Raw genomic sequence first — 21,669 nt, forward strand, 5'->3', positions numbered from 1 at the left:
TCTGACTGTGCATCCAATATTTCTTCCTTTCTTTCAGCCTCCTGTATGCTTCCTCTTCTCCAGACCTCATTCCCTCCCCCAACTTTTTCTTTCTTTCTTTTATCCTGCCCCCTTCTTTCTTTCTCTCTCCATGCCCTCTTTCTTTCTCTCTCTCTCCGTGCCTTATTTTTTTTTTTTCTTTGTTTCACCCTGCACCCTTTCTTTCTGGCTCCCTGTCGTGTCCACCCCCCCACGTTTCTTTCTTTCTCCCTCCCCTCCCCCATGCCACTGCCTTTGGGAAAATGCTGCCACCGCCGCTGGGGAATAAGCTGCCACTGCCGCCATCAGGAACAGGTCGGCTCCGAGTTCGCCCTGCTTCTCTTCCCTGTGGGGCTGATCAACTCTCGCTGCCCGACGTCAATTCTAACGTTGGAGAGGACGTTCCGGGCCAGCCAGGCAGCGATTGGCTGGCCCAGAACATCCTTTTCAATGTCAGAATTGACGTTGGGCGGCGAGAGTTGGTTGGCCCTGCAGGGAAGAAAAGATGGGAGAACTCGGCCGGCTTGTTCCCGATGACGGCAGTGGAAGCCTTTCCCCGGCAGCAGCCTATTCCCCGGTGGGTGGCCAGCTGTGCACCCCCTTGTGGCGTGCACCCGGGGTGGACATCCCCCCCCTTGGTATGCAACTGGTCACCTCTTTACTTGGATCTCACAACTCTTCAGCTTTCCTCTTTCCTTCAGATATTTCATTAGTTTTTGGCGTCTTCTCCATGTTATTCTCATCCCATATTGATGTTCTGGGGTATCCTCTACCAGTACATGCATGGATGCCATTCTTTCAGGGGTACTACCAGAAACATTAAGCTCCTTTAAGTCCTGACACAACATAGTATGCTGTTTTGAATATGGCATTCTCTCTTCTAACATGTCTCTTTGAGAGGACCTATTTTGCATCTTTTTGCAGGTCCAGAAAGGATTATTTTCTGAAGTTTGTATATTTGGTAGGCTGAAAATACTATTGATTTCTGTATTATGAAATACAAGAGAGGGAGAGTCCTGTGTTTTGTTGCACCTTTGATTCTTCTCAGAAGAGTGTCCAGAAGAAGTTTCTAACCCAGTACTGGAAGCCACTTCTTTTATATTCCGACTCATAAGTCTGAAGTCCCAAAGGGAGGCTGATAAGTTTCTTGTACCAAGTGATGCCATGGAATTTTGAAAAGCTAATGGAGGAAACTTTTTCACAGTGCTTTTTCGACATCCACCCACTACACTCAGCAAATTGTGATTAGCTTCTCGACTTTGATGCTGGAGGTGCACAGTTTTGTTAGCTGGGCAATGCTGGCTCCGACAACTGGCGTAGCAAAGTTCTACTGGTTCATCAAACTGTGGAGAAACCTAGAAGTAAATCAGACAGAAATAATCATTTTGAAGTTAATATTACAGCAATGTAAGAAATCCAAGGTCTGAAAGATTATTAAGACTGAATTCTTTTCTGATTTCATATGGAGCACATCCAAAACATTTTCATTTTTTCACACTTTACAAACTACTAGTGACCAAATAGCACAGTTATTTATCGTTACAGGTGTTATCCTGGGACAGCAGGCAGATATTCTCATATGTGGGTGATGTCATGGACAGTGAAAAGCATCACTTTTAGTATCACTTTGAGCTTTAGCAAGCTTTGTCATAAGGCGGATTTTGCCTTTTCATAGGAGATTCACTTGACCTTTCTGGAACATGAGAAATTTGCCAGGTGGTGGGTTGGGTGGGGGATGGGTGCTTTAGCAGTTCATTGGAAGGCCGGGGTTTTGATTCTCATCCGTAAAACTTTGGATGTGACAGTGAAGGATGTTTATGTGGACTCCTCTGGATGCTTTGTTTTGGCTCATATTGTATTGGACTGGAAGGTTATGCTTCTTTGCAACATTTATGCGCCGAATGTTTATGAAAACGCCTTTTAAAATAATTTGTTTAAGGCTTTGAGTAAGAACCCCGGAATGCCTATGGTGTTGAGAGGTGATTTTAATATTGTGCATGATCCTAGTCTTGACAAGTCTGACCCCCATCCACAGGATCGTATGGACTCCATCAGGGGTATACCTTTGTTCTTCGTTAGATCTTCTGGACGTTAGATCTTGACGCACTCTGCATCCTGGAGAACGGGACTATACTCACCTGTCATGCGCTCACGGTACTCAGTCCTGAATAGATTACTGGCTCCTGTCTACTAGCCTTTTCTCCTCTACGTGGTTTGCGGGGATAGGGCCTTATTGTGTTTCTGACCATGCCTTTATTTGGTGTACTCTGGAGGTGGGTAGTACAGGTGCCCGTTGGTGGAAGTTCCCTTTGGTTTTGTATAAAGATCCTGTTTTCTTAGATCATCTACTTCGGAAATGGAGGAATCATCAATTATATAATGCGGCTCGTCTGGACGACCCTGTCTTATATTTGGATGCAACCAAGACTGTGTTACGAGGGGAAATTATCACTTATGACAGTTTTAAGAAGAAAGCTCGGGATCGAGAAATCCTTCGCTTGGAAAAACAGGTGAGGGTGGATCGAATCTGGTATGCTTGTCACCCTACCCTTCAACGCAGAAGTAACTTGTTGGCTTCGCAGGCCTCCTTGAATGAGCTATTGCAGGCATGTAATGCCTGATCTCTTCAATATTTTAAACTTCAGTTTAATTTACACGGCAATAAAGGTGGTTACCTTTTAGCGTACATCAGATGGTCCTCGGCGGGTGCTTCGGGTGGTGGGGGAGGGCAAGGGGTCAGTTTGTACTGATGCTGAGATTGTAAAGGTTTTTTGCACATTTTATCTGAAGCTGTATGCTGGTTCTGTGGACCCGGAACTGCCGAGTGAGCTCTACTTAGATAATATTCATACTCCTCGAGTGTCTGCTCCTCAGCTCCGAATGTTGAATGCACCTATATCAGCTGATGAGGTTAGAAACATAGAAACATGATGTCTGATAAAGGCCAAAGGCCAAATAGCCCATCCACAGTAACCATTATCTCTTTCTCTCTCTGAGAGATCCCATGTGCCTATTTAATGTTCACATTTCCTCCCCTACAAAAAATTATTTTATTATTTTAACCTTTCATTTTTAGCATTGTAAACCGGCCAGGTGCATGTTGATGGTTGGTATATTAAAATTAATTAAACTTTAAACTTGCCTATCCCAGGCCCTCTGGAATTCAGACACAGTCTCTGCTTCTACCACCTTTTCTGGGAGACTGTTCCACACATCTACCACCCTTTCCGTAAAAAAGTATTTCCTCAGATTACTCCGGAGCCTATCACCTCTTAACTTCATCCTATGCCCTCTCATTGCAGTTTCCTTTCAAATGAGACTCGACTCATGCACATTTATATTACGTAGGTATTTAAATGACTATCATATCTCCCCTCTCCCGCCTTTCCTCCAAAGTATACAGATTGAGATCTTTAAGTCTGTCCCTATACTTCTTATCACCAAGACCACACACCATCCTCTTGTCATACTCGCGCTCCTGTAGCCGCAGTGAGCACCCGGGAACGTGACTAAAACTCAGATCCAGCGTGTCCCTTATTACCAAGGGATCCTCCAGGTCTTACTTCAGGCACGCTATCTGCCTCATAAGCATGCAAGGTAAAAGAATTCCAGTCAGAAATGGCAAAACAAAAATAGCTTTATTCCAGCACTGGTTAAATAACTCAAAAATACAGGCTTCCGCCGTGCAGTTCAATGTACACTCATATTGCATGAACTCATAACAAAAGGTTTAAATAATGCATTCAAGAAGATAAAGCTTGACCAGCACTGCATTAAGTACAGTTCCCTGCTCCTGGACTTATAAACAGGTGAGTCACAGTCCTCTTCACCAGAGCAGTAATGCATTAAGCAAATAATGTTTTCAAACAGTTCATAGCAAACAAAATCATTGGTTCTGTTCCAGACCTCAGTAGCCTGCCTACGTTTCTCCCTCTCTGAAACGTTGCTACAGAAATTAGGCACAGCTGTGAGAGGAGGCAACGTACTGGCTCAGCTTGCCAACAAGCCAGAGAAAACAAACACTCATACGTTGGTTCACACTTAAATGCTTTAAAGAAAGCTTCTAAGTTTGGCTTCCAAGGAGAGCTTCTAAATTCAGTTCCCACACCTACAGTATAGCTAGCAGCACAGAGGTATAAGCAGCAGGGAAAAATCCAATCCTTAGACTTACTGGATTTCCATAGGCAATGGCTGGGTCTTAGTGCCTGCATGGCTTGCCTAAACCTCCATGGCTTCTTCCTCTGGCTGCTCCCAAGGCTTCCTGGTAAGAGACAATTCCTCTGCCTCTGTCATAGGCCAGTCTGAGAGAGACTGACTCTCTCCAGCTTCCCACTCTCCTGAATGCCTCTCTCCTGTATGCCCCCCTCCTATTCTCAGGAGCCTTATTATATCCTGTGGAAAACCACTCCCCCTCTGAGAAGGTGGGGGAAGGGTTTTACACATACTAGCCTGTTTCCTGCTATTACAGGCAGGTTTCTCTCTAGTCCTGGTTTTAACCGGCTGTTCAAATTGCCTCAGATTTCTGACAGTGGCCGGGCCAGGTCTGCATGGAGTGGGGCTTTTTCTCCTGATCTTATCCTGCCCTGTTTCTTCTACCTCCTTATAATTATCAGAGCAGAAGTCAGCTTGCTCAGTTAATTGGTTAGTCACCTGATCCGCTCTCCTGCATCTAGGTGCACTGTTTTTTCCTGCTCACTGGGGTAAAACCCGGGACGGATTCGGGTTTGTTATGAGAAAACCCCGAAATGGACCTGGGTTTGTCACACTCTGGACCGACTCCATCCTTTTTATATCTTTTTGAAGTTGCGGCCTCCAGAATTGTACACAATATTCTAAATGAGGTCTCACCAGAGACTTATACAGAGGCATCAATACCTCCTTTTTCCTACTGGCCATACCTTTCCCTATGCAACCTAGCATCCTTCTAGCTTTCAGTCTGATCATCCAATCTAATCAACTTTGGAAGGCTCCAGGACTTGACGTTTTTCGCTCTGAGTTTTATAAGCTGCTTTCGCTGGAAATTACGCCTGTACTGGCTTCTACTGTTAATGCTTATGTTGAGTGGGAGGTCTCTTCCGTTGTCTTTGTGAGTTGCTCATATTGTAGTGCTTTTGAAACCAGGTTGTGATCCCACTTTGCCGAGCTCTTACCATCCTATCTCCTTCCTTAATGCTGAGGTGAATTTTTTTGCTAAGATTCTGGCTAATTGGCTAGCCCGCATTCTCCATCTTATCACGGACCCTCAGGTAGGCTTTGTTCGGTACCGGCAGGTGGCTCGCAACATCCGACATACTTTAACATCTCTGGAATATGTTGCTTATCGCCAGGTGCCATCTTTACTGGTTAGTTTTGATGCAGAAAAAACCTTTGATCAGATTTCTTGGACTTTTCTGTTTGCCATGCTCTGCCATTATGGTTTTAATGCTTTCTTTTATGCCGCTATCTCTGCTCTTTATGCTTTGCCATTGGTGGCGATCTGGGTCAATGGTATGCTTTCCGAGTCCTTTGTGATCCAGAAGGATACTAGACAGGGTTGTCCTTTATCCCCTCTCGTTTGTTCTTACCTTGGATCCTTTGGTATGGGATATTTTGCAAACTCCCAATGTTAGTGGGGTTTGCATTGGCGCAAAGGAGTTTAAACTGTTGGCTTTTGCGGATGAACTTCTGGTTCATCTTACTCATCTGGAGACTGCCCTACCCACTTTATTGATGGTGATGGCCAAATATGGGGATTTTTCAGATTTTTGGTTGAATCTAGATAAGTCCTTGGCCCTTCACGTGTGGTTCGTGATCAGTGGCTGGGGAGACTTCTGTTGAAGTGGGTGGATTTTGCCTTTCATTACTTGAGAATACAGTTAATGTCTTCTGTTGCCTCTCTCCGGACCGCTAATTAACATTTGCTCTTTGACTATACCTGTCGGCATCTGGATAATTGGAAATTTTTCCCCTTTCTTTACATGGTCTTATCCAGCTATTCAATATGATTATCTTTCCAAAATGGCTTTATATCTTGCAAGTGTTACCTATTCGTCTTTTGCAAAAGGACATTTGCATGTTTCATAAGCTTTTATCTTGTTTTCTTTGAGGCAGCAAAAATCCCCAGATGACTTTTTGTTATTTGTTGGGGTCTTGGTCTAGAGGAGGCATGGGTGTCCCTGATAGGCAGCAGTATAATCAAGCCTGTTTGCTTCACTATCTTGGAGACTGGATTTTGGAGCAGGAAGTGTTTACATGTTTTGATTACAAAACAGCCTTTTACCAGCCCTGGCATTTAAATTCTTTGCTTCATGCCCAGTGAACTTCCCTCCCCTCTTATTTATGCTCTAGTCTTCTACTGGGCTCTCTTTGTGATGTTTGGAAGATCCTGGTGTTACACCTGGAAGGGCAACCGGAAGTGTCTGATCAACTAATTCTAGGAGTTGTGTTAGATCAAAAATTGAATTACCATGAACAAATTAGCACATTAGTAAAAGCCTGTTTCTATAGACTAAGAATGATTAGATCACTATCAGCTTTTCTTGATGAATCTGCGCTAAATATTTTAATACATTCACTGGTAATATTAAAAATTGATTACTGCAATGCTCTATATAAAGGAGCTTCTTTAAAAGAAATACGTAGAATCCAAATCATCCAAAATACCGCAATAAAAATAATTATGAAAAAGAAAAAATTTGATCACGTGACACCACTTTTAAAGAAGAAACACTGGCTACCAGTAATTCATAGAATCACCTATAAGATAGCCTTATTTACTCATAAAATACTCATAAATAAAGCCCCGACATTTTTAGAAAGATATTTAATACCTTACTTCCCATTTAAATCTTTAAGATCAGAGGATAAAGCCCTATTAATAGTTCCTTCTTTAAAAGTGATCTACTCCCGGAGAGACATGATTTTTTCTGTTTTGGTCCCCCCAAATCTGGAACTTACTTTCAATTAACCTAGGAAAAATTATTGAATAAATTTAAAAGTCTTCTAAAGAGCTGGCTTTTTAAAGATGCTTTTCAATAAACTGGTACTATTATACTTTAGGATAGGACGTGGAGGTTCACTGAAATATGTGGGTACTTGTTTCCCTTCCTTTGTGTATTAAACCTATGCCCGATTTTTTTGCAGTTTTATTTTTTTAATATTGTATTTTATACTGCCCTTTTCCCTAATGTATTAATGTCTAATGTATTAATGACTAATAGTATTCTATGTGATGTTTGTGGATTTTATTATTTTATCTGATTTGTTATTTATTGTAAATCACATTGAAATAAGATTTTGCGATCAAATCAAAGAATCTATTAAACTTGAAACTACCTCTTCAGGGTAATTTTCAGTTTCTGCCGAGCCAGACTTCTTCCACCTTCCACTGCTGGGCACGGTTGGGTATGACTTTATTGGTACATGTCCTGCATCCGGATGGTATCCTTCCTCCATGGCACGATTTTCAACTGCGGGATGGGATTCTGGTTACCGACTCCTTCGCTTACTTGCAACTGGGTCATTATGTGCGATCATTGACAGTGGAGGGCCTGCGGTTGGGCTTGGGAAATAAACTTTGAACCTTCTTTGACGAATTTGCAGATAAGGGACTTTCTGTTACGGCATTCCATAAAGCTTTAGGCCTCCTTGTGCCGACCAAGTCTTGGGAAGCCTTATGTACTCGGGCACCTGAGTTGGGTTTGTTGCCAACTGACTTAGATATGGGTTGTCTTATTAGTCGGATGCTGACTCATGTCTGCTGAACTCAGGGAATGTCAGTTTCGGGTCTTGCATCGCATGTATTTTACGCATGTTGTGACCAGTCAGGCTCCATGCCTGCCTTGGTCCCTGAGGTTTCACTAATGCCCACCGGGGGACACAGAGAGGAGCCCAGGTGAGAATAGGCTCAGTTAGAGCAGGGCATGGTTCCTCCCCATTAAAGGTTAGTAGTTTGCTCTTGGTAGAGGAGGTGAGAGGGAAGACATGGGTCTCTTCCCAAGTAGGGCATTTCTGGCAAGCTAGGGTAATGCCTTCGACCTGGGTGTGGAAGAAGTTGGGGTCCACACCACCTTTTGCAACACAAGTCTGTTTTTGTCTGATAAAGCTGCAAGGGAAGCCAAGAGGATTAGCAACTTCTTTTCCAAGCCTGAGCTGAACTACTGTGAGTTTTTTTTTCTTATTTTGTGGCTGGGCTCTTTTCTGTTCCCAGTCACTCTCAAAGACTTTCTGGATGGTACAGTTGTTTGTTAAGCTAAGAGTGAGTGGGGAGAAGTTTGCTACCAACCGGGTGGGAATTTTGAAAGCTGTTCTGTGTGCTTTTGAAAAGCAAACTTAGTGGACTCCTCTTTACCCAGCCCTGCTACAATTTTAGGCTGGAGGCTTTATTTTGGTTTGGTGTTTGTCCCAAGAATATTGGAGTTAAAAAGCATTTGCTACAGGAACTGTTTTGAATCCTATGAACTGCACTTACCTGAGCTCTGCTGAGGAGCAGACTTGGGAAAAAGGAAGCTTTATTGTAAGCAGTCCTGTGAAAGAGGGAATCACAGAGAGAACTACCTTAGGAGTGAAAATCCTGAATGCTGTCAGAGGGTTCCTCTGACCATGTGGTTTTGGACATTTTGTTGGTTACCTTGTACGTTATGCTATTTTGATACTTTATGCCATTCTGAACTTTATTTTGAACAGTAAATTTTCATTATTGACAGGCAACAACTGTGTTTGTGTTGTTGTTTGAGTTCCTTAAAAAAATCCTGCAGGGTGACTGCAGTCTGAGTCACACGCTGGTGTACTTTTGTTGGTGGTCACTGAAGGCACTGCGGAGTCCCGGCCAAAGGCTGCAGTGTGGCTACAGTGTTCATTTGTACCATTCTGGCTTAGCGGAGTCCGATCAGTGTGAAAAATGTAAACATGCATCTAAGTCCTTTTTCCATGCATTTTGGAGTTGTCCTGTGGTTATGTCTTTTTAGAAGCGTGGGGTCCGGTATTTGGAGTTCTTGTTGGGCCGCCCTATATCTCTTAATCTGGTGGGGTTTCTCCTGGATAAGTATGAAGCTTTTTGTTTTCCCCCAGGTGTAGGTCATTTATTTCTACGAAAGGCTGGGTTGGTGGCTAAGAAAGTTACTTTGAGGAAATGGGTCTCGGGTCACCCTCCCTCTAATTGGGCTTGACGTAATCGTTTACATGCTCTGATGTTGCTTGAGAAGGGTCGGGTGTGTGCGTCTTTTCACCAATCTAAATTTTTTTCTGAAGGTTTGAGGTCCTTATGTATATTCTTTGTCTCCTAGAGTCCGCAGTTTGATACTCAATACCTTGACCATCTGAGTTACTTTAAGCGGGGGTGGGGTGGGGGGGTTAGCGTCCTGGGAGTATCTTTTCATTGTTTTGGTTCTCCTGGCTATTCCTCATCTTTTGTGTTTATTGGGGCGTTGTTTTTTTTGGGGGGGTGTTGTTTTGTTTTGTTACTATACTGGGTTTTTGTTTACTTGGTTTGGTTGGGCAAAAGCTGGCTGTGGGGGTGTGGTGGGGGGGAGGTCCCCTATTGAGTACTTTGGGGCCCATCAGAGTCCTAGTTATCATTTTGACAGTGTTGGGACCTTTCCCATTTGGAGGGTTTAAGATTCATGCTTCTTCCCTGTATTAAAATTTGCTTGTTGTTTTTCTTCTATCAAGGCAGTATACTGGCTGCCTTTCCTTGATGCATCTGTCATTACACTTTCATATGATGGGGAGAGGGCTAGGGGGGACGGAGTATTGTTTTATTCTTTACTGCGTGTTCTTTTTCTGTCCTTCTTGGGAGGGATGGGGGATACTATGGTGGGTATTATTGCTGTATACGAAAAATATTTTAAACATTTGTTGTACCATATGTTGCATTCCCTGTTTATTTTTCTGTTTGTTCAATAAAAATTGTTTTCACCTAAACTTTTGCAAGCTTTTAGACTGCCTGCATGAGTGCCTTCCTGCCCGACTCCAGCTCGCGAGGTCATCAGCTCTATGCCAAAGCGAAGAAGCCACCTAAGGGAGGTGGATGGGTTGTGAGAATATCTGCCTGCTGTCTCAGGATAACACCTGTTACGGTAAGTAACTGTGCTTTATCCTTAGACGAGCAGGCAGCATATTCTCACATGTGGGACTTCCCTAACTTCAATAAAAGGGATGGAGGGAGAGTTGGTTCCAAGAAACTCAGAAAGATTCGAGTTGTCTTGCTATAATCTAGACCAGTGTTTTCAACCTTTTCACACCCGTGGACCGGCAGAAATAAAAGAATTATTTTGTGGACCGGCAAACTACTAGGACTAAAATTTAAAAACCCCGTTTCCACCCCATCTCCGCGAGCTTGGTCACCTCAGTAACTAAAGAAAAATAGACAAATATAGTGCAAAATATAGACAGCAGATATAAATTCTCAAAACTGACACGTTTTGATAATAATAATAATAATAACAGTTTATATACCGCAGTACCGTGAAGTTCTATGCGGTTTATAAAAGAATAAAAGAAGGTACAAATTGATTGAACTTAAGAGGTGAAAGCAAGTGGTTGATAAGTCAAGAGAACCGTTAATGAGGAGAGAGATGTATGGGTTAGCTGTCTAGATACTTCAGGAATAGGAATAGATGTGTTTTTAGGCTCTTCCTGAATTCCTCATAAGAAGTGGGCGAAAGCAATTGTTCTAGATCTTTATCCCATAATGCTGCCTGATGTGAGAGAAGGTATTCATGGTGTTTTTTTAGTTTACATCCTTTAACTGGGGGGGAAATGAAGTTCAAATGTGAGCTTCTCTTGTGTTTGTTGGATGAGAAGGAGAAAAGGTCAGATATGTATTTAGGGGCTAGTCCGTATAGTACTTTAAAGCAGAGGCAGGCGAACTTAAACTTTACGCGTGCTTCCATCGGTAGCCAGTGTAACTGCCAGTAGTAAGGTGTCACGTGATCAAATTTCTTTAGCCCGAAAATTAGTCTGACTGCTGCATTTTGCATTAATTGTAAACATCACATATTCTTTTGGGAGATTGCTAAATAGGCGATGTTACAGTAATCAAGTTGACTCAGTACGAGGGATTGTACCAGGATTCTGAATGCTGAGGTATCAAAATATGATTTAATGGATTTAAGTTTCCAGAGAGTGAAAAAGCCCTTTCTGATTAAGGAGTCCACCTGGTCTTTCATGGTTAAACATTGATTCAGGGTTATACCCAGTATCTTCATGGTGGACTGAATAGGGTAACTAAGTTTATTGATGCATAGTGGAGTTTTGGTGTCAAGCGGATGTGGCGAAGCAACAAAAAATTTTGTCTTTATCTGAATTAAGTTTGAGCTTGTAGTCTTTCCAATGCTCCATCAAATTTATAGCTTCTGATGCCTTGGGAATAATTTCCGAGATAGAGTTAGCAAATGGGATGATGATCGTAAAGTCATCTGCTTAACTGAATAATTTTATCCCCAGCTGGGTTAATTGCATGCCCAATGAGGACATGTAGACATTGAAAAGCAATGGGGATAGCGGTGACCCTTGCGGCACACTGGATGGATTGCTCCAGGTATCGGAGAGATCATAATTGAAACATACTTGATAGGTACGGGACATAAGGAAGCCATGAAACTAGTTCAACACCTCACCCCTAATGCCAATAGCGTCTAGGCATTGTAGCATTTTCACATGGTCTACTAAATCGAAGGCGGAGCTCATATCAAATTGCATGATCAGGGGGCATTGAGGCCCTTGCTAAACAGTAGACGGAGATTATCTAAGATAGCTGCAATTATTGTCTCTGTACTGAATAAAGGTCTAAAGCCGGATTGAGTTTCATGTAGGAGAGAAAACTGATTAAGATATTCCATCAATTGGGTATGTACCAATCCCTCCATGATTTTTACAATAAGTGGAATGGATGCTACCGGTCTGTAGTTGGTTACTAGAGCTGAAGATTCTTTATTATTTTTTAGGATTGGGGTTATTATTATGTGACCGTTATTAGTGAGGAATTTCCCATTTTTTAGGTTATGGGCCAAGTAGTGCAGCAACGATAGTTTGAATTCTAGTGGTGCCGCTTTCATAATTTCCGGGGGACATGAGTCCAGGATGCAATATGATTTAGAGTATTTGTTATATAGTTTGGTATAATTATTCCAATCTATGTCCTGAAAGGAACTCCAGATCATATCTGCATTTCCATGTATGTTAGCTATTTGATGATCACTAGGGTCATTTGTTGAACAGTTGTTTCTTAGGTTTTTAATTTTTGAATAGAAGTGCAGAGCTAAATCATTCACAGAGGGTAACTTAATATTGTGTACGGGTACAGTGTAGCGAGTGGTGTCAAATAAATTTGTAATCAGGTTGAACAGCTCTTTTGTATTGAATTCTTGTGAGCCATTGCAGGATAAGTTGATTTTAGTAGAGTAGAATGCTTTACGTTTGTTTTTTATTAGTTGTTTGTAGATTTTTATGTTAGCTCTCCATTTGTTACGGTCTGTCAATTCTCCTGTTTTTTTCCAAGTTCTTTCCAGTCGTCTAGCTAGTTGTTTCATTTTTAGAAGTTCGATGTCAAACTGTTTGTTATATTTATTTGCACTGCTTTTGCTATTACGCTTAGGGGCAATTTTATCTAAAATGAATGTGCTGGTTGTTGTCCAGTGATCCCAGAAATCGACTCCTTCCTCTATCTCCGCTTGCAGTTCATATTGTGACCAGTATTCTTCTGGATTAATATAACCTCTTGTGTGATGTTCTCTTTTTATCATTGGACGTATTTTAAATTTTCATTGGGACCAGATTAACTTGAAGTAATAAGTAAAATGGTTAGACCAGATATCGTGACTCCAGGAGCCTTCAGGTAGCGAGATGACAGGGTCTAGGATTTCCTTGTGGACATGACTACCACATCTAAATGATGGCCTTTTTCGTGTGTTTGTGTGGAGAAAGGGAGGTTGTAGTTAAGTAGGGATAGAAAGTTTTTGAATTCTTTCGTGTCTGTATTGTCCTCTTCATCTAGGTGTATGTTTATGTCTCCTGCGATGATATTGTAGGAAGGACTAATTGAATTCAATTTGATCATTGAATTGAAAATAAAATCATTTTTCCTATCTTTGCTGTCTGGTGATTTCATGAGTCTCTGGTTGCGTTTCCTTCTGTCTGTATATCCTTTCTTTCATTTCTTTCTTTCTGCACTCAGGCCCAAGAATTGTCCCTTTCTATTCCCTCTCTCTTTCCTTCCTATGTCCTTAGTGCCCCCGGTGCCTCCATCCCATGTCTTTAGTGCTCCCAGTGCCTCCTTCTCATGTCTTTAGTGCCCCCAGTGCCTCCTTCCCATGTCTTTAGTGCCCCCAGTGCCTCCTTCCCATGTCCCTCTCACTGCCTTCCACACTTTGTCCTACCCCCATCCCCCAAGCCAGCCTGTCTACCTCTCTCCCTCCCTGGCCAAAGCCAGCCTGCTTGCCTGTCTACCTCCTTCCCTCCCTGCCGCGATTGGTTGGCCCAGAAAGTCCTCTCCGATGTCAGAATTGATCGCCTGTCCCGTTGTCCCCGAGCACAGCTTCGGGACGCTGTCCCGAAGCTGTGTGTGTGGACAACGGGACACGAGGTCTCAATCTTGCCGGCCCTGCATGGACCGGCAGAAATTTCCTGCGGACCGGCGGTTGAAGACCTAATGTTTGGTACGAGAGAACGTAGGTAAGGGAAGGAATCTAATGAAGAAAAAAAAAAAAGAATAGAGGAACTCCATGCTGTACTAGAGGTAAAAGGATGATTTCGAGACAACCTATATGAATGGAGGATTAAAAATAATGACCTACTAGAGAATCAGTTGAATCTAAATATAGGCGATGGAGACACTAAAAAGATTAAAAAAAACAAATACGAGTGGACTACTGGCTAATGCACCTATATGGAGCAGTCTACTCAATGAACAATTGAAACCAGTACTATCCCTTAGTAAATACAAATGAAAAAAGGGAAAGGAATTTTGTAATCAAACAAAAGCATGATTTTCTTGAAAAGAATTGTTTTAGAGGAGAAAAAGTAGGAATATAAAATTAAAATGATATAGAGGTTCTTTTACTAAGGCACGCTAGCCATTTTAGTGCATGCTAAACGCTAATGTGTCCATAGAATATAATGATCTATCCAATGCTTTTAGAACCAGTGATTGCTGGTGTCAAAACTGAAATACAAGGCTTTATTGATGGGTAAAATGTGTTAACATTTTTGCTGCTCTGTTTGACTTGCAATATCTTTGCAAATAAATGAAAGCTGGCCTTTAAGTTTTCATTGATGAATAATAATCAGTAGTTGAGCAGGTATACCAAGCAAGAAGTCACCACTTAAATTTGATACAAATCTATGGCACTCCAAAGATAAAGGGAAAAGGAAAGAAGGTACCAAGCCTCGAACAACAGCAAACCAAACGAGGCAAACAAAAAGAGACACTGGAGATATCAGAACCAACTTATGGTCACAATGTCTTTAATTAACAGTTTATACCATAACACAATGTTGAGTTTTAAAAAACTAAGACAAACAAAGTCCCAACTAGGATCCAAGTTTCGGCGACTCCGTCACCTTCCTCAGAGGACAAAAGCAAACTTATGACGTACTGCTAACAGTGCATATGAACGTGTCGGCGTCTCTACTCCATGAAAGAAATGCCAAAAGTGGAGTAGAGACGCCAACACGTTCATATGCACTGTTAGCAATACGTCATAAGTTTGCTATTGTCCCCTGAGGAAGGCGACGGAGTAGCCGAAACTTGGATCCTAGTTGGGACTTTGTTTGTCTTAGTTTTTAGAACTCATCATTGTGTTATGGTATAAACTGTTAAAGACATTGTAACCACAAGTTGGTTCTGACATCTCCAGTGCCTCTTTTTGTTTTTGGACTCCAAAGATAAAGCCAAAAATTAGCAAATTGAGTTTTTGGCCAACTTTGGCATTGAGGCATCAGAAGAGCGCTTAACCTAGACTTTTAAAACTCTAAAAGCTAATTAAGTACAAAAAGTTGCACCAGTAGACTAAATTTCAGGCTGATATTAGCAATATTCTGTGTACAGGAGGCCCTTGAAGTTGCCCATTTGTTTTGTACAACATGCACAAAGATTTTAAGGTCTCTACTTAGGCACCTCTTACTACATGAATTTCAGGTTTTAGGGGTTGAAACTTTGAATGGCTTAGTGCCATAAGTTAGAGTACCTATATGCCAAGTTTCATTAAAACTGAAGATGGTAAGGTGGGGACCACTTGTACAGTTGACCTGGACTGACCCCATTGTTACAATATGTGGGAAGTGGATGGAGATTTGATATTAAAATAACCTTTATTAAATTACTCTGTTTTCCTTTTAAATTTTTATTATTCCTGTTTTTTATTATTCCTGTTTTGTAGCCTTAACTGCTCTAGTTTTACAAAACAATTTTTAAGGACAGATAAAGATTTTGAATACTGAAATTTTCCAGCCTTTTCCCTGCAGAAGCATCTATTTCTTTACAAAACTGCTGAATATTTATGGTACTTATCCTAAGTTCCTATGTAAAAGGGAGGGAATATGGCTAGGAGTTCTTGTTTCAGTCTCTCCAAGTGAATGACATGACATCTACTCATCTCAGTTAAAGGGATTATAACCTACGTACCCATGAACAAGCAACACTTTGGTCAATTGATTTGGCAGCTACATGTCTAGGGTTCTCTGCTCCTGGCAGTTGGGTTCCATACTGATGTGTGGGACCATTTCGTGGACTCTCATGAAAGAGAAGCTGAGCCTTCCGTGGGTTGCAGGTAGCATTCTTTCTTCGAGGCATCAGCACTGTGAAAGCAAGCAGCTAGAAGCCACATGATGTCTAAAAACAATGAAGGAGTAGAAACATTTGAGAAAAAAATTATTAATTCTCAAACTTGAAAAATTTCATGCAAGGAAAATTAATATCTGTTAACAAATGACTACTAGCAGACACACGAAAATCATTTGCAGGCGTACAGAACCATTCCCTTTCTCACACCATCTGATTTCAGGAATGGAGAAGTAGCCCAATGGTTAATGCAGTGGGCTTTGATCCTGGCAAACTGAGTTCAATTCCCACTGCAGCTCCTTGTGACCTTGAGCAAGTTACTTAACACTCCATTGCCTTGAGTGGAAAATCATGTCCCCGATGTGACTATCTCATATATTAAATATTAAAATGCCTAGTTATGCTAAGGACAATGTGATTTTACTGGACACGTGGAAAACAATTACATTTATTGATAAATTAACAGATGTTCCCATAATAAAATCTACTTTGCAGTCCTTATGGTTAAACTCCAAGATTCAAATAGGCGGTGCTGGGGTCGCTTGGAAGAATTGGATGGAGGCAGGTATGCAGACATTAGATCATGTTATATCTAATGGAAATCTGCTTGATTTTTCACAACTGCAGCAATCATTTGGAATTTCAAAATCTCAACAATATAGGTGGTTGCAGTTGAAGCAGGCTATTCAGAGTGGAAACAATAAAAAAAAAACTTATTTTAGCCTGCAGATCCTTTGCTACCAAACTGATCTAGTAGGACATCAGGCTGCCCAGTGGTACAAATTGATTTCTGGATTTTTGAATAAAAAGCCAAAAAATAGTCTTGGAGACATCTGGAGCATCGAGATAAAATAGTATATTTCTGTATCTCGTTGGCCACGAATTTGGACTTGGAGATTGAAATGTACAACGCCAGCATCTATGAGACAAACTTGGTTATTTTTGTTACATAGAGTTTTCTGGACCTCAGTTCGGTTAAATAAAATGGATAGTTCTAAGTCCAATAGATGTTGGCATTGTCATATACATATTGGGACTTTGGATCATCTATTGTATTTTTGTCCTTTTATATTTATATTTTGGAAGTCAATTTGGGGACAAATAAATTTGGTTTTGGATTCAAATGTTCCACTAACATATGAGGATATAATTTGTGGAACTATATTACATGTAAAAACCACTTTAAATAAATACAAGAGCCGTCTTTTTATGATCATGACAGGCACAGCCATGCAATTGATCATGAGTAACTGGAAAAACCATGACAGAATAAGTTATGCTTTTTGGTGGGTGAATGTATGCACTACATACAAATATGAAAGAATTAATGCAGAATGTAGGGGATTTAGTGGTGTATTTAATAAAGTTTGGAGCCCATTGACTAAATTTATGATAATTTTTTTTTTTTTGTTCATTACCTATACACATACATGGGGGGGCGGAAGGGAGGGAAATAAATAATTACTGATGGTGACATTTAGGTAACTTTATTATTTATTAAATCCTATATTATGTTAAATTGTATTATTATTTAATATAGGAAATTTGAAAATCCTGATTGATATATAAGTTGCCTGTACAGATAATAGTGCAATGTATGTAATACCTACTGCTCTTTTATTTGTTTGCTACTGTTTTTAATTTAAAAATCAATAAAGATTTTTTTAAAACCCTCCATTGCCTCAGACACCAAGAATTTAGATTTTGAGTCCATTAGGGACATAATGAGGGGCATTTTCAATAGGATACCCAAATCTGACTTTGGATGTTTCCTGTAAGACATCTAAAGCGGGGGGAACGGAAATGGCTATTTTCAAAACCGGCAAAACTGCTAGACATCTAATTTTTTTTTTTCTTTTGAAAATTGCCTATTTAGACCTCTTGGCCACCAAGACATCCAACCTTAGTATGTCCAACTTTGGTCACCATTTTCCATCACAAAAATGTCCCAAGTTGAAAATGTCTAAATCCAGACCATTTGGGTTTGGGAGGGGCCAGCATTGTAATGGACTGGTCACAAAGACATACCAACAGAGCAGTGGGGTACCTTAGAGGGCACTGCTGTGACCCTCATATCCAGTATGCCCAAATGTACATCTCATCATAACCCCCTTATAAATTTATGATGAGCCCTCCAACACTTCCCCAAAAAGCACAGTTACTTACCGTAACAGGTGTTATCCAGGGACAGCAGGCAGATATTCTACGCATGGGTGATGTCACCGACGGAGCCCCGGTACGGACACTTTTAACTAGAAAGTTCTAGTTGGCCGCACCGCGCATGCGCGAGTGCCTTCCCGCCCGACGGAGGAGTGCGTGGTCCCCAGTTAAGATAAGCCAGCTAAGAAGCCAACCCGGGGAGGTGGGTGGGACGTAAGAATATCTGCCTGCTGTCCCTGGATAACACCTGTTACGGTAAGTAACTGTGCTTTATCCCAGGACAAGCAGGCAGCATATTCTTAATGCATGGGTGACCTCCAAGCTAACAGAGAGGGAGGAGGGATGGTTGGCCATTAGGAAAATAAATTATGCAACACAGATTGGCCGAAGTGTCCATCCCGTCTGGAGAAGGTATCCAGACAGTAGTGAGTAGTGAACGTGTGAACTGAGGACCAAGTGGCAGCCTTGCAGATTTCCTCGATGGGAGTGGAACGGAGGAAAGCCACAGAAGCAGCCATAGCTCTGACCCTGTGGGCCGTGACAGCACCTTCCAGTGAAAGACCGGCCCGAGCATAACAGAACGCAATGCAGGCAGCAAGCCAGTTGGAAAGCGTCCATTTAGAGACAGGACGACCTAGACGGTTAGGGTCGAAGGACAAAAAGAGCTGAGAGGACGAGCGGTGAGCCCTGGTACGGTCAAGGTAGTATGCAAGGGCACGCTTACAGTCCAGCGTGTGTGTCGCCTGTTCCCCAGGATGAGAATGGGGCTTAGGGAAAAAGACAGGCAACACAATGGATTGGTTGAGGTGGAAGTCCGAGACCACCTTGGGAAGGAATTTAGGATGGGTACGCAGAACCACCTTGTCATGGTGAAAAACAGTGAAAGGTGGGTCGGCAACCAGTGCATGCAGCTCACTAACCTTCCTGGCAGAGGTGATGGCAATGAGGAAAAGCACCTTCCATGTCAGAAATTTGAGTGAAGTAGTGGCAATGGGTCACGAGCGGAGTTCCGCAGGGGTCGGTGCTGGGACCGCTTCTGTTCAATATATTTATTAATGACCTGGAGGCGGGAACAAAATGTAAGGTAATTAAATTTACGGATGACACTAAATTGTACAGCAGGGTCAAAACCATGGAGGACTGCAAAGACCTCCAAAAAGATCTGACAACACTGGAAGAGTGGGCCAAAAAGTGGCAAATGAGCTTCAACATAGGGAAATGCAAGGTCATGCATGTTGGGAAAAAGAACCTGATGTTCACTTACAAGTTGGGGGGATCACCGCTAGGGGTGAGCAACCTTGAAAGAGACCTGGGAGTAATGGTAGACACAACATTGAAGGCGTCGGCGCAGTGCGCCACAGCCTCAAGGAAAGCGAACAGAATGTTGGGTATCATTAAGAAAGGTATCACGACCAGGACGAAGGAAGTCATCCTGCCACTGTATCGTGCAATGGTGCGCCCGCACATGGAGTACTGTGTCCAGTACTGGTCGCCGTACCTCAAGAAGGACATGGCGGTACTTGAGAGAGTCCAGAGAAGAGCAACTAAGCTAATAAAGGGTATGGGGGACCTCTCATATACTGACAGACTGGGGCTTTTCTCGCTGGAAAAGCGACGACTTAGAGGAGACATGATAGAAACCTTCAAGATCATGAAGGGCATAGAAAAAGTGGATAGGGACAGATTTTTCAAACTATGGGGAACCACAAGCACAAGGGGACACTCAGAGAAATTGAAAGGGGAGAGGAAATTCTTTTTCACCCAGAGGGTGGTGGATACATGGAACGCGCTACCGGAGGATGTGATAAGCAGAAGCACGCTACAGGGCTTCAAAGAAGGTCTGGACAGGTACCTGGAGGACAAAGGGATAGAGGGGTACAGATAAGAGTAGAGGTAAGGTTATAGGGATAGGATTAGAGGTAAATTATAAAATCAGTCAGAGACCACCGCTCAGGCAGTGGGCCTGATGGGCCGCCGCGGGAGCGGTCCGCTGGGCGAGATGGACCTCTGGTCTGCCCCAGCGGAGGCAACTTCTTATGTTCTTATGTTGTCCTGGTGGCGCTTACGGATTGGAAAGGGGCACGGCAATTGGGCCTTCCAGCAGCTTGGTCAGAGCCCTGATTTTCTGCATGGGGTAGGGGCTTCAGGGGTGTTGGGAAACGGTTTGGCCAGCGTCTCCGTTTGGGTCATGTGCCATATTCGGATTCTCCGTCTCCCCATTTTTCTTTGTTTGAATTGCTCCGCACCACCTAGGACCTGCCTCATATGCCTTTTTTTCCTACCTACAGTTGCATCATTATTATCTAGCCAGCCGGGGGCAATCATTTTCTGAAAGTGGATCAAATTTTTTTGTCCTTACTCACTGAGCTCAATTCCCTGTCTTTTTGGTATGGGACAGCGAGGGCAGACAATCAGTTGATCTCTCTGGCCTCTAGCTGGTCACTGGACTTGAGGGAGGAGATTTCTCCTGGGGTGCTCCACACCTGTTTTTCTAATATTTCCCGGTGGGTACATAATGTCTCTTTGCAAGAGCTTCAATTTAAATTGTTCCATCGCACTACATTACTAGGCTGAAGGGGGTAGGGCGGGTCTCTGGGACTCCGTTGATTGCGTGAAATGTGGGCGCCCACCTGGGACCCTATTGCATATGCTCATTGAGTGCCCTGCTCTGGGCACTTATTGGAATGGGGTGCTGGATTTTTTGGTACAGGTCCTGGGGGTGCCGGTCCAGTGGTCATACGGGATTATGGTTCTGGGTCATAATGCAGAGCTGAGAGACCAGGGGTTGGGAGAGGACCATTGGCATATCCTTTATATTGCTATCCTTGTGGCCAAGCGGGGAGTGCTCCGCGTGTGGATGGATGGGGCGGCCCCGGAACTTCTGAGTTGGAAACGGTCCCTTTGCGAAATAGCACACTGGGAACTGCGTGGTGTGGGGGGAGTTTGGCGGGGTCCCCTCAGCTGTATGGGTTTCTCTGGGAACGGGTCCTAGCTGCTCTGTTTATATTTCTCCAGTCGCTGGGGGAGTGGGGGGTTGGAGGGCTGGGTGGGGGGGGGGGGGTTCTGTCTTTCTGTAGTGGGGTTTAAGGGTGGTTTTAAACAAAAACTGAGAAGCGGACTCGCTGACTGTGTACATATCTCCTACCTCTCTCTGTCTTTTCTTTCTTGAGTTAGTTGCTTTACGGCTGGCACTTTGTTGGGTATCAATCTCTTCCCCCCTTTTTCTCGGGTGGGGCTTATACGGTTGGATGTGCTAGTCCTCCTTCTCTGCTCTTGTGTATTCTCTGTGCTTTGAGATTTGCATTGTGTACTGTTTTGTTGCCTTCCCATGTATCATCTTTTCTGGATAATTGCTTTATTGTGTTTGCTTCGCAATAAAACTATATTAAAACAAACAAACAAAAAAAAGAATATGGTTAAGGTTTTTGGTAGTATCCTAAGAAAGTAAAGGTTGGATTTTGATATTATAGAGGAAGAAATGACAACTTTTAGCAATCTATTGGATTTGTACAGAGAAAGGAGTCAAAGATCACCCAGAGGTTGCGAGCTGAGAAGACAGGGAAGATGAGAGAGTTATCCATAGAAATAGAGCATGGGGAGAGAGGAGAGGTAGGTTTAGGAGAAAAGATAAAAAGCTCAGTTCAGTTTTAAACGGTGTTCAGACATCCAGGTAGCAACGTCAGACAAACAAGCTGAAATCTGAACCTGGATTCCTTTAAAAAAAAAAAAAAAAA

The 21,669-nt window shown here is 42.6% G+C and overlaps 1 protein-coding gene across 7 annotated transcripts in view; it reads right to left on the bottom strand.

Annotated features, from left to right (window-relative positions):
- Positions 1–21,669, bottom strand: part of TULP3 (TUB like protein 3) — a 203,006-nt gene that overhangs the window by 173,128 nt on the left and 8,209 nt on the right. For 5 of the 7 annotated variants that reach the window (XR_004540148.1, XM_033952421.1, XM_033952419.1 and 2 more), the window contains exons 2-4: positions 21,081–21,315; positions 15,620–15,826; positions 673–1,373 (exon numbers count right to left, since the gene is read on the bottom strand). Coding sequence is in view for 5 of the 7 variants with exons in the window: in XM_033952421.1 (XP_033808312.1) it covers positions 673–1,373; positions 15,620–15,787 (869 nt within the window). In the remaining 2 variants the exon portion in view is untranslated. Of the gene's footprint in view, positions 1–672; positions 1,374–15,619; positions 15,827–21,080; positions 21,316–21,669 lie in introns of those variants that run through there. The other 2 variants (XM_033952420.1, XM_033952428.1) reach the window with 2 other exon arrangements.

Source organism: Geotrypetes seraphini, chromosome 7 (genome assembly GCF_902459505.1).
Source record: "Geotrypetes seraphini chromosome 7, aGeoSer1.1, whole genome shotgun sequence".
Classification (NCBI taxonomy): Eukaryota; Metazoa; Chordata; class Amphibia; order Gymnophiona; family Dermophiidae; genus Geotrypetes; species Geotrypetes seraphini.